At 40.1% G+C, this 19376-nt stretch overlaps 1 protein-coding gene across 6 annotated transcripts in view; it reads left to right on the top strand.

Moving 5' to 3' along the window:
- The window catches only part of ZDHHC8 (zinc finger DHHC-type palmitoyltransferase 8), a 123641-nt gene that overhangs the window by 61396 nt on the left and 42869 nt on the right, over positions 1–19376 (top strand). The window contains exons 2-4 of one of the 6 annotated variants that reach the window (XM_052796345.1): positions 3998–4054; positions 4144–4171; positions 4700–4891. The exons of 3 other annotated variants lie outside the window; for them this stretch is intronic. Coding sequence is in view for 1 of the 3 variants with exons in the window: in XM_052796343.1 (XP_052652303.1) it covers positions 4146–4171 (26 nt within the window). In the remaining 2 variants the exon portion in view is untranslated. The remainder of the gene's footprint in view (positions 1–3997; positions 4055–4143; positions 4172–4699; positions 4892–19376) is intronic. 2 more of the 6 variants (XM_052796343.1, XM_052796346.1) reach the window with 2 other exon arrangements.

The following is a 19376-nucleotide window of genomic DNA, read 5'->3' as shown; positions in this document are numbered from 1 at the left end:
CAATTAAAGTTTGCATTTCTTTTCTACTGTCAGAAGATAACCTTTCTCCCCTCCACTTCCCTCAAGTCACAGGGTCCTGCAGGTGGTTTTGGAGGTACGACAGTATGTGCCTTATAAATCCATTGCATTCCCTAGAAGAGCTCGATAGTGAGCTGTAATGTTACGGACTGACCCTTTTGGGCAGAGAAGAGGCAGACCAGGGGTGGGGAAAACCTGCCACCTGCAACCTAGCTGGGTGGGTGTCCTGACTCCTTGTATGATGGACTGGAGTGATTCCTCATGTGATTATTGTAAAAGGTTGAGCAAGGGTAAGAGATTTTTTCCATCTCATAAAGGGAACAACCGGATTGTCTCAATGTTGTCTCTCCCCAGTGTGCGTCAGAATATACTGTTAATTCAGCAGTTGGAACCCAACAGAGGATTTTCTGATTCTCTACTATGTGTTTGCCTTTATGACTCCAGTTCCTCTCTCGTCCTTTGGGGGTGTTTTTCCTTGACATTGTCAGTCATATAAAAACTTATTTTTGTTTCTGCCTAGTCTTCTGCCAGAGAAAAGGCTGAAATTAATAATTTTCTGGTAACCATTTTCTACATTTTTACCCGATTTATCTGATTATGTTAAAGCTGGGTCAAATACTCCATTAGCATTTTCAAATGCTAGCAGAACCAAGGCAGAAAAAGGTTTCCCAGGAGATCGACTGTGTACGCTTGCATGGAACAGACTTAGCAGGGAATTGGGCCTGCACAATTACCTTGCAGAGTGCTGCACAGCTCCAGCACTTCTGTCACGAAATAGCTGGGGTAATCATTAGTTGTGAATAGACGACGTTCTCCACCTGCTATGTCAGGCTCTGTTATTGCGCTAGGAGGCTGCCCTTCTCCCCTGAAACAAGAGGAATTCATACCTCTGCCTATTCAGATAGAGGGATATCTGTTTAATGCAGTTCCCCATTTAGGGAAGCAAAGTAGTGTTTTTTCCAATGGTGGAAAAACACTTGCTGTGTGGGAGGGAATACTTCTTACAAACAAGCACTGAGTTTCCTCATTTTACTTTACCAGGGATTTCTATTAGAATAAGGCTAGAGGGAGGGAAATTTGGAATGATTCTGGGAAGCTTGACTCAGGAAGGGGAGAATGATTCATAGATTTTTATTATTATTGTTTATTAAGGAGAACAGACCATTGAACCTAATCTTTTACTTATCTTTCCTTGCGAAAACTTAAAGCACTTATGCAGTGACCCCAGAAGAGTTTGTGGGTTTGAACCAAGGTCTTTCAGCATAAAAGCATAAATCCCAGCTGTGGGAGCTAGCCTACAACCATTTTAAGGTAGATTTATTCCTATTACCTTCATACTTGATAAGTATTTTAATAGTGAATCCTCAGTGCATCCCTTTTCTGTTTGTGAAGCGGGGTGGTAAATAAGTTGTTCATGGGAAATGGGGACAGCAGAGGCACTTTGCAAAACAGATCTGACAAGTCTTGAGACTTGCCACTTTCTGTGTTGTGACAATGGTCAGTTTATCTCTGGTTATTGCTGGAGTCTCGATGTAAGAGGTCATTCATTCAAGGGTCATTCTTTAGTTTTGATGGGGAAAATTTGATTACTGAGAAGAGCAGCTTGTTTAGTAGCAACCTTTTCTTCTCCTTAATTTGGAAATGAACATTTACTTCTCCAAAAATAACTTTGCTGTTAATTAAATCAAAACATAAGATCAGTCACAAGGTGTACATGAGAAGTTTTTAAGCTCCAGCTTAACATCATTTTAAGAACTATGAGGTGATTTACTTTTATTTTTGTATTCTGCTACTATGAAAAAAAGATTAGTGCAACGTAAACTATGTTTTAATTAAAATTTGGCAAGAGAATTTAAATGAAGGAAAAATCAAAACTTGACACAGTCTGAGTCACAACTGTAATTTCATTCTTGTACTTCAGAAGATAATATAACTTAGTCATTTAGCTAATTCCTTAGGTCAATTCTTTAAAGAATCAAACAAACTAGATTCTGCCCAGTTTATGACAGTGGCAAGGCACTCTACTGTGGCCACATGGTCTTACTTTTCCACTTATGGTATCATGTTGTAAAGGCCCGTACACCCCTAATACTTTTGGGTGTGCTGTCAGTGGCTGAGCGTCAGAGAAGCTTCCAAGCTTTTAACTTACTCTTAACTGGTGGAGACTGGAACAAACATCTTCATTATCCTCCCGAAAAATCCTGTTAGCAAAGCAGTCTTATCATATCTAAACTACTGGCTTGAATTTTGCTCATATTGTTGTCTGTTAAGCTAGGTAGCAGCTTAATCCCAGCAGAGAGAGAGAATGCATGCAAAGACTCTTCTAGCAAGAAAAATTATATAGAAAGGACAAATGTCCGTTGTCACAGCAAGTATAGAAACTTGAACTTAGATCTGTATTTTACTGCACTGGGGAAGGCAGAAGTCCTCAGCTTCCAGAACTGTGAAGCAAACACTTCTGACCAACTCAACACCTATCCTAGAAGGATTTCCTTATAGGCTCAAGAAAACTGATATATGTCAGTAGCTGTAATAAACACATTGTGCAAAGTTAAGTAGTCTCCAAGGCTTTGGATAATCAACAGAAATCTTAATTAAGTTCAACCTCTGATAAGAACTTATCAGTAATTATAGACATTTAGTTGACATGTAAGCAAACCTCTAAGGTCACCAAAAATAATTTCTTAGTTCATACTTTCTAATGCAGTTGAAATTTTTTTTGCTTAAAGGTCCAAAGTAACATCAGCCACATGGCAGTGGAAGAGATGTGATAACGCATCAGAAATTCATCAATAGCTTCTTAGTAAAGCTGCAAAATAAACTCTTCAAACTTCCCTGTAGTCAGTTTATGCCTGGAATGAACTTGTCCTGTGTCCTGTCAGAGAATCTGGATAAGTGTTTTGATAGAAATCAGATATCCTCTGTCAGGATTGTTAGTACCTTCCAAAACTGAACTCTGAAAGTGAGCCATGCAAACACTGGAGTGTATGGGTAAAATTACGCAGAGAGGCTGTATAAGAACAAACATATGTCAAACATAGGGTATAGGCTTCCTCCTAATGGCCTTGGACTTTGTAGCCCACTTAGGTTGCCAGAATTGAACACGATACACAGTTCGTGGCTTTTGTGTCTTATTTCTTAATGCAATGCATGGTGTACAAATCATATACTGCAGCAAAATACAGGGATCTGTAGTTACCCTACCAAGTGGCCTGTCTCCTGTCCTTGATTTGACCCCTGGTGTTCCCCTTGGCTGTCCTGATGTCCCTCTCCAAATTAGCAATCTCTGCATAAAGAAAATGAGCATCAAGATCAATCCCAGCAAGAAGGATCCTCATAATGAGACTAAAGGCTCCATTCCACAGAAAGATTTTGTCAGTCAGCAACATGTTAAAATCCACAGTCCAGGCAGTACATCCCAGAGATCATTATTAAGGAATGTGGTTAAAAACTATTTCCCTGGGAGTGATTTTGCTGCTGCTGGGCAAATCTCTCACAGGTGCAATCTATTAGGAAGGCCAGGCCGCTTCTTATAAACAAGGAAGCAAGAATGATCCAAAGAATAGGCAATGACGTGTTGCCTTGCCAGCAAGGAAAGTCCAAGAGAAGACTGCAAATTTTAGTGGAAGTAGAATTTTTGGGGAAGAATCCATAGTCTATAATGGGACTTTTGAAGGGAACTATTTATTCTGTACAAAATTGTCCAGAACTAGTAGTTTAAGAAACAAACAGAAATACCCAAAGAAAAACTCAAGCAACCTAACCTGGTTATTGAATGAATGTTGCCCTCTTTTTGTATAGTACAGGTGGGACTGGCAATAGATTTAAGTCATCTGCTATGCAACGTGATTTGCTTTGCCATAGCCAATTTCAACTGCAGCAGCAAACACTGATTGTTCAAGTTGGGTGACACCAGCATTTGTGATCAGAGATGCAGCCCCCTTTTTTGTTTTTTCTTTTTTTTTTTTTTTTTTTGAAGATGATCAAAAGAATGAAAATTATAGGGACCTTCCTCACCTGAGAGGCACAGAGTTGGGTAAGTAGGTATTCTTGCAAATTCTCTTAACAGCAACTCCCAGCTTCAGCCTGACAATACAACACTGATATGTTCCTCTTCTCTCCTAGGAATGAGAATTCAAGATCGAGCAAGAAGGTAAGCTATGTAGTTATTTATAACAAATTCCACATCCATTCAAAAAACATTTTTCCTAGAAATCCTTTCAATCTGAAATTCAAATATTCTTTGAAGCCAGTTCTCTTGCAAAATTTGTGGTCCTTTTTTTTTTTTTTTCTGTATTACCTTAAAGTACATGTAGAAGGTGATAATTTATTCCTTTGTTTCCTTGGCTAAGGAGAATTCAGTGTGTATTTTTGCTTTACCCCACTAGTTTGAGTGATTTCATCTTGCCTTCCAAAATGATTACGTCTATCAATCCAACTGCAAACCCTTTTTGAAAACTCCTTGCCACTGTTATATATACTGAATAAATCAAAGCCAAACTATCTCAAATACATGTTTCTGTGACACAATAAAATGATTGCTAGGATTATAACTGTCTGTAGCCGGAACTGAGAGCTATTTAGCATTGAGCAAATAAACCAACCAACCTTCCCATTCCCCACCCCCCTCACTAAAACCACTGGAAAGTGTGTATAACCAGTATTTGATCTTTTTCTGCAGCATCCAGAGGAGCCTGCGGAAGCAACCACCTGAAACAGTCCTCTCAGTACTTTCCACCTGTAGCCCCATGTGCCTTATTTGCAAATCATTGCATTTGGGCTTTCTCCGGGCACTGAGTCAGTCTGCTTGTTGTTAAATATTTTTCCATCTGTTTTTGGCTCCACACTGGATTTCTGCTGGACCCTGAAAGCGGTGAATAGTTTTGAAGGAAAATGACCTGACTGAAGCAGAATGCAATTTGAAGAGCCCTCCACATGTTATTGCTAAATCCTGGAAGCCTCCCTTCAGGATTAGTGGTTATTTAGTTGCTTCAATGGCCAGGGCTAGCAGCGCTCTGGTAGGCAGAGCAGGTCTCAGGTGGCCTCATTGGCTCTGGTTTTGCATCAGGTTGTTTTCACTCCTTTTTCCTCAGAGCTGTCTTTCCTCCTCAGCTACTCTTCTTCCTCTCTTACTCATGTGGTGTTGCTCTTCTGTGCAAATACACGTAACTTAAATCATGGTTGCTCTGGTTCCACCTTCTGTTTTTTGTATTTGAGTATTAAATTTCACTTTTTTTTAAATCAAACCACAACACATTTCTTTTTGGGGTCACAGAAGCATGTTTGGCATGTTTAAGTTGCCACTGTGAGGTTCTTCTCCAAATAGAATTCAAACCATTATGTTACAGTCTGTACCAGACCCTTCCTAGCAGCTGTGTTTATACAGCTCCTAGTAAAATGGGTCCCTGATTAGGATTTTTGAATAGCTCATTCACTGAAAAAATGGTGTTTTGAACCAGCTAAAGCTATTTAAAAAATTGGCATAATATATGATTAAAAGTTTTGGTTTGAAAAAATGTCAGTGGCAACACCCTGCCAAATTTTAGGCCCAAAACATCATCGCCATTAGTATCACAAAGATTAAGTTACCAGAATTTAATTGGGCAATAAGTGTTTTTCTTTTGCTTGTTTAAAAAAATAGCTGAAAAATTAATTTGACAGAGATTGAAAATTACATGTTCAGAGTAGTCACCCAAAATTGTTAAACCTTGGTAAATTATATGAAGCTGAGGACAGGTTCTGTATGTTGGAATTGTCAAGCAACAGTAATTTGGGGGCAACTTGATCCAGAATAAGAAACTGAACATTAGAGCAGTTCTGGGGTTGCTTCACAACTATCAAGACAAGCTGTTTGAAAAACCAAAACCCATCCTCTATTCTGAGTGGCACTGGTACACACTACAGACCCTGTGTGTTGGACAGGTGGGTTGTAAATAGCCATTCTGTTCCTGCCAGGCAATGTCTTTATGAGGTTCGAGAAGCGATAGTTGGTGTGCCAGCAGCAATGCCTTCTGGTGTGCGGGGAACCCTACAGGCTTGAAAAGTGTTAAGGCTGGGAGGAAAAGGTACCTCAGCTGGGCTATTCCCCACTGTGGAGTTAGCTGCATTTCCAGTATTCTGCAAGTTTGGTTACATGCTTTCTTGCTGCGGATACTGGCATTAAACAAAAACAGTAAGCGTACATTAAGGCAGGGAAACACAAGTGCTGCTTCTGCTCCATTAAGCTGGAACACATGATTAAATTTGGTTGACAAACTCCATACTTAAATGTTTTTTAAATCATAAACTAAGAGCAAAGATTTATAAGTTTGTGTCGTGATCCATAAATCTAGATCTCCTCTTGTCCTTCTACTCGAGACAAATGGCTTGTAGAGGAAATTGTAGTGGTTTGGATAAGTCTAGGTTTCAGCAGTCAGCCCTCTTAGGTCGACATGTAAGAAACATCTGTAATTGTTTGAGGAATTTGGCAGACGATCTTCTGCTTAAATCACATTTTCCCCTTTGAAAGTTGGAAATGTCCATGTATAGATTAAAACACACAAGCCACATACCTCTGCACTTGTGGAATTTAGATACGGTATCAACTTGCTGTTACCTTGCAAATCCTACTGCAACATAAGAGCAAGTTGATACCTTGCTATAGTAAAAGAGACCAACTTAAGGTTATTTAAAACTGTGTACCTTTTTTGTGCCCCAGAATAAAATCTAATAGTTTTAAGGGGAGTTGCCATTAAGTAGCGGGCTACTTCAGTGTTCAGAGTTTGCCACTTGGTTTGGGTTTTGACTAAGACTAAAATCAAAAGGTTCTTTGAGTAAAATTATACAAACCCTCCTTTCCAGGCAGAATTGCTAAGTTCTGTGCAGAGTTCTCACACACTGGGCCTCTGAGTACATTTAGCATACAGTTGTGCATAGTCTGCCTAGAATCATCTCATCCTGCAATGAGATCATGTGAATTCAAAGCATATTAAATTTAATCCTTGTTTTCAGGATTATACCTTGGAAATTTAAAATTGCAGAGTATAAGAAAGGCATAATGTTCCTGACTGCTCATTATAAAAAATGAGGCCCAGCTCATTGTAAAGTAAGTCTTTGGTTCTGCCACTGAAAGCAGAATTTGGTGAACGGACTTCAGTGGGAGATTCAAGCTGATGTCTGGTGACCTTTGTCAAGCAGAACAAATGATTGCTATGTTTGCTAGAATTGTATTAGTGCTGGATGCTTCTGGTGCAGCATGAGCAAATGAAGTTTAAAAGTCTGGCTGTCTCTCAGCAAACTTTGCCTTTTGATTGAGTCTACAAATGCTGTAGCATAGACCCTCCAGGCAGGAATTTCAGGCTCTGCTTTATTTGATACCAGGTCCTTTAATAGTTTCAGAAAGTGATTTTGCTTGTAATACAAAAGCATGATGAAAACAGGCAAGATCCTGAATAATGTGTTAAAATCAATTCCTGAGTGTCAGATTCCTGCGTGTCAGATTCCTGCATAGCATGTCCTTTGGTAGACACAGTAGTTCTCCGAACAACCTGAGGAAGAGGCTGTCACACAGATGCTGCATACAGGCTGCATCTCTGTGTGTTCCAGCTCCAGAATGACAAAGCATAGCTATCAAGTATTTAAGCTTAGCCCAGCTCACAGTGGACAAAGACACAAAACCAGGCAAGAAACGCCCCCCCCCCCCCCCCAAAAAGCCAAACTTTGCAACTACTCGTTACCCTTTTTTGCATGAGTAACCTATAGGAGCTAAAGACTATATTGATGATTCAGAGACTCATCTGTGATTCTGACCTTGACCACTGAAATGGTGGTAAGTTTACTGTGGAAGTGCCCTTGGTAGCTTTGAGCTCGAGGATGTACTAGATTTCTTCCTAGCAGCATTCAGTGACCAATCTTGTGTGATGCCAAGACTTGCCATGTTCAGCACCCTGCTTTATTCTAAAGACAAGCTTAGTTGGTTGTCAGTAGTCCTTCTGAGGCAGGGATTTTTACTGTGGACTGATTGAGTGAGAATCGCACTAGAGGGAATGAAGGTGGAAGAATTATCTCCCTTAAAGCGACTGCTGGAACAAAAAATACCCCTACTCTCTTGAGTATGTCACTACTGTAGCACCATGGAAAACGGACTTACTGTTTTCTTGCAACACTTTCTGCCACCTCCTTTACTCTTGTTTTCCTTTCTGTCCTCTGTACTTTTTCCTTGCTGGTCTCTCTTCTACGTTCAGTATCTCCCTCTGTTTTCACTTACTATCTTTACGTACTTAATCCAAGGCAGTCAGTTCAAGCTGCTTTTTTTTGCCTTTACTCCCTGGGAAACATCTACATCCTTTCTGTTCCCTTCCCAGGGCCTTTCGGTATGCCAGCACTGGCATGTCTTAGCCAGCTGCAAGCCTCCCTGCTCCTCCAGCCAAGCAAGTAGTTGATAGCAACAGACTGGGTGCCTGACTGGACTCAGCTGAGTATCTCCCCTTTGGGATATTCTTAGTGGCTGCTGCTGTGCTCGATGCAGCATGGCTTAGTTTCTCTGTATGTGGTGGGGGTGGCAGGAAGGGTTCGTACAGAAAGTGCAAAGCAGTCTGGCATCTTCCACAACTGCAATTTTTTTCCTCGTGAAGAATATAGGTTTCCTTTTCAGGAAGATTGACCTGTTTGGAGTATGCTTTTCACATTTGCAGGGGAATACAGTGTAGTATTTCTCTTGCAAGCCTATCTGAACCACTTCAAGAAGTTACAGGGAGTATTTTACAGCTGATTGGCAGTTGTCAGTCACTGGTTATACATCTTCAATGTTTTTCTTAGGCAGGCTGAATTGCCTGATAACAGCTTTCTGGAATGTAGCAGGAGGCAGTGCAGCATTTTCATTTAATTGCTTGTGGAGATAGCTGCAGGATTGTGGTGTCAGAAAATATTGCTAAATCTTGGGGGATTTCTTGGCATTTTGTTGCCACAATAAAGTCATAGTTGTCACAGTGGCTTAGTACAGCCACAGAATATATGTACAATTATTTATGCAGCCTGAAAATGTAGTGCAATAATAAAATACTGTATTTACCTATCTGCGACTTGCATTCATTTAAGTCTTCTACTTTTGTCCTTTGCTGTATTATTTAAATGCATATTTTTCATATTTGAGATTTATAAAGATGTTAAGAAGAGTTGTATGCTGTCAGTCTGGTCACATTTTGCAGCCAGTCTTAAATATGATCCTACTTGTGGGTTTGTGTCTCTCAACTGTATTTATTACCTAGGCATTTCAGTTTTGTAAATCCATATTTATAAGGAATTTGTTCCACGGTAGAACTGCCATTGCATTGTTAACACCAAGATGACAAGTGTCCTAAAAATGAGGTGTCAAGCAAACATAGGCGGTTTCCACTTGAGTTTTTTTGACTGTCCTGAAGCCCAGACAGTCCTCGTTGTGGAGCATTTGCAAAGTAAGATTAATGCAGTGCAGAGCTGCTGATGAATTACAGGAGAGCAGTCCCTTGAGACAAAAATGAGGTTGCTATGTCTCCACCCCTCCCCTAGCAGGTCAAAAGTTAGCTTGCTTTGAGAATGTAAAGGTATCTGCTTTTCTCTGTGTCATAGTTGAGATCTCCTTGTTCATGGTTATGTTCACTGTATGCAAAATATTAGCCTACAGCAGGAGTGGATTTTTCCAGTAGGAGTTATCTTAGTTGCACAAGTGTGAAAAATGCTTTCTCTGCATTGTGTTTTTGAAGATCCTTTTCTCACACTGTAATTTTTGTGTCTATTCCTCTTGTTCCCTGTGAGATGTTTCAATTCAAGCATTATGATTTAGTCAGGAGAGCATTCACGCTGTGAACATGAAGAATGCTCCACTTACCTTCTTACCTGTATCTGTGGGATTAGACCATGAACTCTTTAGCTGAAAACATCCCTGGCAGGTTGCTCATATGCACAGTCATTCTGGCCCAAGCAGAATTGCTTACATAAGTAAAAAACCGCGATGTGATCTTGCAGTGCTACTTAGCGAAGTCATAGGCACATTGGTCACGGTAGAGTATTACAGGAGGAGCTTTCCTGATGCTTCTTTGTACTTTTACTATTTCCATTTGTCATGGCCTTGGTGCATCTCACTTCTGGGGTTTTTTTTAGTAGGAGCATTGTTTCTCTGTTACGATACATTTGAGAATTCACTGCTTTTTCTCTCAGAACTTAAACTGGAGAGAGACTTTTAGTATGTCTTACAGAACAGATCTGAAATATGAGCTAATCAGACTAATCTGATAAGATAGGTTTTAGAATTAATCTAACACCAATCTGCTGCTCTGTAAAAAGCATACATAAGCAGTATTTATTGTATTAGCCACAAGAGGGGAAAAAAAAAAAAGCCCACATGTAGCATGGCTGCATTCAGCTACTGCAGCAGCAAGGGTTTCCTAAGAACACTGAATGTCATAATCACAGTCCAGTGTGTTAGCCTAAACTTGCTAATAAATGTTTGTGCACAAACCCAGCCTCTCTGAGAAAGGAGAGATTGAGCTGAAAATCATCCCTGGAAACCTGGAGGATTTTTAAGGTGAATAGGGAGAAGAGAAGGAAAAAGATGATTTTCAGGCTGTAATGAAAGATGGCTTTGGAGGACGCGTGCATGTGCAAGGAGCCTGAGGGAGGAGGTGGAAGACAGAAAATTCAACGTCTTTGAACACTGACAAGTCACCTGGCTATGCTTAATGATCTGACAGCATCTTCTCACCGGCTGCATCAACATTAGGGCTATTCATCACTTGTATAGTTTCATAGCATTAGGTAACACAACTTTTCTATCAACACATGGTTTTTCCTGCCTGGTAAGCTTAAGAACAGCTTCTTAATGGTTACTTCTGCAGGGGAAGCACACAAACAAGCAGGTTGTACTCCAGTTCAGATTATGTGATTTATGTCTCAGAAACATTTTTGTCTGCCACAGCCATTTGAAGCTTGAGACATTGATTCCAGAAACTGTTGTTTTGCTATTCATCATCAAAGGTTTGGTCAAAGGTTTCTTATGATCGAAGTATTTGTGTCTTCACACTAAGTCTCTTAGTGAGACTTCCCAGTGTCCCCTTTGATGCAGTTTAGGAATGGCTGAAAGTAATAAAACATACAAACGGAGAGGTTTTCATAAAGATAGCATTTGTTTTGGGAAGCAGTGGTATCTTTACCATTTATTACTGGGAAGCAGCTATGTCATCACGCTTGTTGGGAGACAGCCGTATACAGCTGCTGGATGGAACTAATTTTTAGAAAGCTATTTTATAAGAAGCATCATTCATCACACTGATCCACTGAGGGGCCTTGATGCTGTCAAAACTAATGGGTGTACTGTAACATCAGCAACCATATTGAAATAAGAAATTAGAGGCATTAGAGTCTTCTGGGTTTGGATTTCTTCATATTTAAAATGTTTTTGTTTGAAGGTCTTGTTGATGGTTTTGGTGGTGATGGTAGTTATATTGGTCATTCACATGATTTGCCATAGGTGATAGCTTTTTGGACCAGGAAGGACTGTCCAGTCAGTGCTTATGCTGTTAAGCTTCAAGAAAATACTTCATGTATAAAGTGATGAGATTTTGCGGTCGACTAAAGAATGTGTGGAAAGAGAGAAAGCGGGACTGGAAGAGGGGGAACTCCACTTACAAATAACATAGAGGCAAGACCCTGCTGTGTATAGTGTGGAGTTGCTGTCATATTCCTCTAACACAATAGTGGTGAGAAGTCATTCAGAAGTGCATTCTGATTTGACCATGCTTATGAGCTTTCTTGTTTTCACTAAGTATATTTGCATATCTGAATTTCCCTAAGGGAGACCTTCTAAGCAGAGTTTAAATTAAACTTTAACATTTGCCAGAATAAAAATGAACATGGTATAACTGATCACAAAAACTACAGTTTATGCTTGAGTGCAAGTATCAGAGGACTTTGGCATAACTAACATAGTATCCTATGCAAATATTCATAGTTGAAAAGGAATTAATCCCTTTCCAAAGGACCAGCACAATCTTTCAATGGCACATAAGCCTGCTTTTGAGGGAGCAGGTGCTTAGCAAGCCCCGAGGATTCAGATTTCAAAACAATCTGTACTCTGCATTGACATGTGCAAATATCTCAAAAACAAATTTTCAAACTCTTATTCTCTTATAAATTTGCTATAAATTCTATATATTGTGAATTTAGCTGTAACTTACCTGGCATGCAGAAATTCTTTAAGAGCAGGACTTTGATCTTCTCAGTCTGGAACTGGATAATATCAGCTTTAAGTTGGGATAGAACAAAGCTGTAATTGATGATTGGCCAGGTCTCTTTGCCAAGCTGCTCATTTTGATCATTCATAGCAAGAGACCCTTATTTTGTAAAAATCCTTTTGTTGGTGAAGACAGCAGACAGGTTCTGTTCTGTCCTCAGAGAGTGTGGCACAGTGCCAGCATCTGCAGCCAGCAATCCAAAGTGTTGTGTTTAATCACAAGATTAATTTTTCCTTTTATTGGCTTTTCCTTTCAGTATCACCAAGCATGACATGTTGTAAAACAGTAACACTAGTTGAACAAGGGTTGGCTAGCATCTCTAAGCCCCCTGGCTATGTTGATAGCAAAATGAACATTTGGCTTGATGTTCAGCCAATAGAGACTCCCAGGAAACCAAACTGGGAAAACACACTTGTCAATGAATCGGCCATGTGCCTGGTGAAGAATTAGGGAAGAAGCAGCAAGATGCACCTGGGTGTAAGAGCTATACTGGGGCTCACATTCTTTTTCTCCTTACACATTTCAAGCATCTGCAGTTTCAATAGCATGTCAAATACCTGAGTTTTCAAGCTATAGATCCAATCCATTAATGGTCTGTGGTTACATTAGGATGTATTTATTTTAGCCTTAGACTGGCGATATGCAAGTTAGCTTCTAGACCACATTAAAGATTTGTACTCATCCTACTGAATACAATGACTGCAAGAGGTTGTGCCTTCCATTGAATCATATAGGAAAAAATGACTTTTTTTTTTTCAGAGGGATGATGCTAGATTGAAAACTTTTTTATCCTCAGAGTCTTCAGCAGTGACTGGGTGAGCATCCCTAGTGTGCTATGCCATCATGCAGAAATCTGGTCATAGGTAGGAATGCTTGTGGTGGAGAAAAAGGCAGGCTTAGTCTGTCTGCTCCTATATCTGCAACCAACCATGTTCATTCATCTTCATTCAAGGGTCTTGGAGTGGAAAGTTTAGCAGAGTTTGGTGTGAATGCAAGAATGGATAACCCTCTGCTTGGCAAAGCAGGATATGTGAGCTTCCAGAACCCTGCATTTTGAGGGTTATTAAATATTTTAAAACTTAAATTAATATACTCCCATCTTTCTACAGTCTATATTGTAACCTATGAGTATTATGCTCCTAATGGTCTGTGCTGGCAAGGACAGATGATAGAACTTTACTGTATATACAGGAAGGTAAGTATACCTTCAAGATAATGTCCCTTTAAATTAAGATTTCTGTTTGTGGATTTGACTCGTTTTACTGATATCTTCAGCATAAAGGCACCAATTTGTATGTACCATTTTCAGCCAAAGTTGCATTTTATTAGCTTTTCACAATCAATAGGTAGGGCAAACAATAATCAGTTAATCTACTGTATGAATAATATAGCTGCTAAAAGATCAAGGACCATTGCATGGTACAGTCAGATGCTGGTGTTAGTTTGTCAAGGCTGGGTTCCCCTGAAAGCAAAGGTTTCAGGTTGCTGCCTTGACTTGCAGTTGTTCTTAATGCCCATTTTACAGGAGCTGCTTCTGTCAATTCTTTCTTCTGCTAGGGATCCTTCTGCAATAAAACTGTTCTATGATTGATAATCTTGTGAAAAGATTTCAGTAACTCAAAGTAAAAATCCACAAATGGATCTCGTGTGCTGTGGTGCCCCTAGTGAATGTCACTTTTTCAAATAGACACCATGTGGCAGCTCTCAAGGAAGTGGCTAATTTTTTGTTTCAAGGATTAAACTTTTAAGCCCCCATTTCCAACCTCATGCTTGCTCTCTCAAGGAGCTATGGCTTGAGGGTGGGGGGATTAGGTATGGTTATGCATTTACGTAGATATGAAGTATTGACTGGAAATTGCAGGAGGAGACTGCAACCAAACAGCTGTCTTTGCCAATTTAGTATTTATTGCAGAGTTAAACAAAATGCCTTATTGTTTAGAGCATTATTTGCCTTGGGCATTGGCTTAGACAGTCGCGTTGGCTGAAAAGAATTTCCTAACTCCGTTTTCCACACAACAGAAGATTAAGTAGATAACAGCAACAATTGGCTGTTTTGATCTGGCCTTGACATATGTTCCAAGCATCTACTTCACAATCCAACTAAATTATTTTTCTCTTTCATGGCTGCAGCACTTTACTCCTACTTTACCATTGCTGCCACTTATGCTCCATCAGGGGCTTCTTTCTGAGCTTCCTTTCTGGTCAAAAGTGAAAAATTTTAAAAGATTCCTGCTGCATAGCGTGCAAATTCTTTATGCACAGGGAGTGTTCCTGAAGGTTAATAGTATGCAAAGTCTTTTGGAGTTACAAAAAAGCTCCATTGAAGGAAACAAGTTCAAAGCAAAAGTTAGAGGAATTGCATGAGGAAGCTGTAGTAGTCTTGGTAGACAAGAGCCCCAAAAAGTTATGATGCTACATGGTGATGGTAATGAAAGTTGGAGACAATGAACTACAGAATATTCTGTGGAGAGCTTTCCCCTGAAATTTCACTGGCTGTTCTCATGCACCATCCCACCATCTGCTGGGAAAAGGCTTCTGATCAGCTATATAAGTGGGTCACATGTTTCGTGCATCTTGCCAGGCCCCCAGGCAGCTCTAATCAAACCTTTTTCAAAATGCTTGCTTGGTTTCTGAACAGAATTTATCAGCTGGCATGGAGCAGGGATTTAACTAGTTCAGTCCTCGATGCAATTGGATGTTGTAGGAAAAGCTGTAAAACTCCTGCTTTCCTTTCCATGTGCTGCTCTGTAGAAGGGGCCATTTGGTACAGCAAGATGTTGGTGATAGTGTTGCTGGCCATTTTCTCTAGAAAGCAAAGATTTGAGGCTGCTCTCTTCCCTTTTGACCAGGGTGGAGGCTGGCTCCAGCTGGTGCTCAATTCCAGCTGTGCTGGCAAGTAGTTTTTTGATTCCCTGCACTTAGTACTACAATCCTGTTCATGTCAGATCTTTGTTCAGAAGGAAGGAATGCACTAATACACAGGAAACACTGTCCTCCTGTGTGCTTAGGTAGAAGTGTTGGTCTATTAGGCTGTTTTATATCATCAATGAATTTCAAAGTCTACATTGTAAGTGGTGTGATTTGGCTTAAATGTATATATGGAATGGACCTGGAGCCTGACACAGCGGAGTTGCAGCTATTGGTTGCAAAAGCTTTGAAGGGCCAGAGTTCGCAGCCACATTAAGACAGAGCATAACTGGGAGTATCTGGAGGCTGAGCACGAATCTTCGCTTGAACCATTTTCTTCTCACACAGCTGTGATGGTAGGAGATGAGGTCACACTAAATGATTATAACACCGACAGCACTGTGTTTCTTTATGCTTATTTAGTTCCTGTGTAGTGAGTATCTCAGTGGTCTGCAAACACTGCAGGCACAACCGCTTTTATTGTTTCAAACAACAGTGTTTCAACACACAGACCACACGGTGACCAAGAATTATGGTAGATTATGAAGAATCTTCCACAGTGTGGAAGGTGCTGAGCAGCTAACTGGTAGAGTTGCTTCAGTTATTGAACTTAAAATACTTAAGCGAACTGGCTAAATAGGCTTCTGCATCTGCATTGCAGATTTGCACTGATCTAGTAGATCAATGTTAGGCTTGGCTATGCTAATGCAATTTTTCTACCGGACTGCGGTTAATTACCCAATACTGGCTGGCAGCATCCACCTGTAAGGTTGTATCCACTCTGCAGAAAGGGCATGCTTAAGGAGCAAACATTTCAAGGTGACTCTCACAGTCTAGCCTCCACTCGTGAGTGGTATGATACAGGAAGTTCCTATAGCACTGGAGACAACTTAGCAACAACTGACTGTCTAAAGTGTGACAGTATGGAAACTGAAAATTGAGGGGAAGGTAAAGTAACACATTATTATGGTGCTGTATGGTTGCCTTTCACTGAATATACAGAAAATGCCACATAAAAGACAAATGTAAAACATGCCTTTCCTATTTACTAGAAAAGGGACTTTGTGCCTACTGAAAAATCTAGAAATTTCCAAAATTCAGAAGTTGCCAGAGAAATAATGAGCAAATGAATGTGTCCTTTGTGAAAACTCTTTTTGATCCAGAGGATGCAGTTCTTATTTTGCTTGTTTGCCTTTGCTAATTTCTGTGGAGTCACGCAGCAGTTAGACTAGTTGTCAAGCCAAACACAACTGTTTGTAATATTGTCTGCACACAAAGCAAGGTGTGGTGTTAGAAGTAACTTTCAACACAAAAGCAAATGACAAACAATGGATTTCATTCATAGAAAAAAATGTTGTGTTGGTTTGTTCAGCCAACAACTTTACTAGTTAAAAAAAACCAATGCCTGAACAAACCATGTCCTTTTCAATAGAGGTTATCCAACAAATCTTTCACATTTTTATCAGTCTGCAAATCAACTTGACATAGTCATTGATTACTAAAATTTTTAGATCAGGTGGTAACTGCTGGACTCAAACTCATTTAGGACCCACTAGCACAGCCACATGGGATTGGCACTTTCACCATTTGACATGGCTCTATGAGGCAGCTGCAGATCATTTACTCTGTCTCCTGAGTCACAGTTTAGGAACCCTTAATCCAAAACAAATGCTGTAAAGCATCCCCTGTGGAACCGGCGAAGTCATCCAAGCTGAAGATGGATGGGAAATTACAACAATTTGCAAGAGAGATGTTCCAGAGAGGTTGTGCGTTTTGTGATTTGTACTCCTAACTCGGGGAGAGGGAGCTAGAGATTTAACTCTCTTGCAAACAGCTCAGAGCCTGTGCCCAGAGTTTTGCTGGAGTTTCCCGAATTCGGTGTGGTATATGTGCATCATGGGGTGGTGGAAAAACAAGTCACGCATTCTCTAGCCTGTCACCACGGGCTTTCTTCCTGTTTGAAGGGAGCTGAGCACTTTTAAGTTCTTTTCTTTGTTGCTGGCTGTGCTGTCATAAATGAGCAACACAAGATTATATGTAATTTGAACAATTCAAAGCATGTTTGTGAAGGCGAGCGTTTGGAGTCCAGTTGAACATGTAGGAAACAAAATCCTGGTAGAAAGTGAATCTGTTTCTCCTTGCCTGCTCCTCCCCTCTGCTGCCCAGGCAGCCTTTCTGCCAGAAGCGCACACCCAGATTGACTTTTAAGAAGGGCGCAGCTTTGTTGAAATGGTTTAACTACACAGATGCCGTGCTGTCCCTCACCCCATAGGGAGGGCTGGTACAGAGGCTCTGGTGGGAGCACACTTTCAGGACAGACTCTTTGCTTTTTCTAGGTCTGTTAAGATGTTCTGGATTCACTTTAACCCCTTCCTTGCTTGCTGGCACAAATTGTGAATAATTTAAAACATATCCAGTTCAAGGCTGGGTTCTGCTGTCTTGGCATCTGTTGCTATTCAGAATGAGGATACTTGCATTTTCTTGCTGGCTGTGTTTACTGTATCTTTAGCATAACCATATCATTCTCTCTAGCCTTTTTTTCCCCCAACATTCACAAAAAGTCCCTGGGAAACTAAAGCCATGGTTATGTGAATTCAAGATAAGCAAGGAATACAAAAGGAGCGGCTGCGTATCAATTACTAAAGACACAAGGCAGATGCATTTTCTCATCTCGCACAGTTAAGACAACTAACATAGAGCTTTTGCTTCTCTTTTTAATAACCGTTTGAAGGAGGGCTATTTTTCTGTATAGCTTGTGCAAGCACAGAGTTTTGCAATTAATAAATACTAACAAGTCTTAAGTATTTATTAATTCAGCAAAGATGTTTGCTTTTGTTTGTGGCTGGAAGGGATTCATTCAAACCACAACCTCCAGATGTCCCAGGGACTGTGGTTTGTGTTGAGCTGTCATGGGGTGGGAGAAGAGAGAATATGATGCTTTAGAAAGTCAATACAGAGTTAAAGTGCCTGTATGGGCAGCGCTCTATTTTGAGGGAAAAGGCAGGATCCAGTCTTTTGTTTAATTAGAAAAAATCAAAGCAAAGCACCATGAAAAGCAAACAGGTTTGTTAACTTGTCAATTACTTGATTGATCTGGTATTGTAAAAAAAATAAAACCCTGCCGATACCTATCTTTAATGTTGAACAGCAAACGTTGAAGAGCTGAAAAAATGAGTGTGTCACTCATGCCTGAGGAACAAACCATGTAAAAGGCTGTTTTCCTAACTGTAGTGTATGGAAACAGGCCTGCAAGCATGTCAGAAAATTAGGTATAAACATCTCAAGTGAGAAGCTTCGGGGGCGCTGCTGTGATAAAAGATGAGGAAGAGGATGGGCCCTGCTCCACATCTGCATCTCCATGCCTGACCTGCAGCAGTGTAAATCTCTTGATTTAAGGACTTAAGGACTGTTGCTGATAATCACTGATTTCAGTGATTCTTTCAGTAAATCTCTGTCTATCCCTAGTTGGTGAACTTCTCTTGAGACTGGCTATAACACTTTCCAATTAATTTTTATTGACATATATTAGTATTCTTTTAAAAGGAAACCTTCCCAACACTGCTGAGGGAGGGCAGTTAACGTGAAAGGTGAGGTGCTCCCAGTGTAAAAAAATTTCTGAATTGTGGAATATATAGGCAAACTGGTGAAAAAAATAACCCTTGACCAGGTCACTTACCCTAACTACTTGACTATTCTTCTTCACGTAAATAAAAAAGAGCCTTTTTTTAGTCCAGTGGGTGAGTGAAAAAATGTTTTTTGTAGGATTCAGATGTGCATCCTGGAATCAAGACATGAAAAAGGGACGTTTTTGGCTCTGAAAAAAAAAAATTGCTTTTCATATTCACCAAAGGGTACTTCAGGGATTTAACTTCCCAGAACATGGTTCATTTTTACCATGTTGTTGCCCTTTGGAGTCAGGTACAGTGTACTACATTTTGAGAAGTTAGGAGTTTCTTTCGAAGTTTTCTTCAGAATATGAATTGTAGCTCTGTGCTTGGATTTTCCAGTAGTCATGTTAAAAAAAAAAAAAAAATCCCAACCAAAAAATTTGATAGTGAAATATGAGACCAGGAAGATTGGAGCTGTTGGTGTTATGTAACAAATTTATAAAACAGCTTCAGAAAAGGACTGTAGTGACTGGGATACTCTGATTTTTTTAATTTATTTTTTCCTTCCTCAAATCAAAGGAGATGAAAGTGCAGTTCT

The sequence above is a fragment of the Harpia harpyja genome, chromosome 9 (genome assembly GCF_026419915.1).
Source record: "Harpia harpyja isolate bHarHar1 chromosome 9, bHarHar1 primary haplotype, whole genome shotgun sequence".
In the NCBI taxonomy this organism is placed as follows: Eukaryota; Metazoa; Chordata; class Aves; order Accipitriformes; family Accipitridae; genus Harpia; species Harpia harpyja.
Note: the sequence above shows the minus strand (reverse complement) of the source record. Positions and strands in the feature narration are given on the sequence as shown.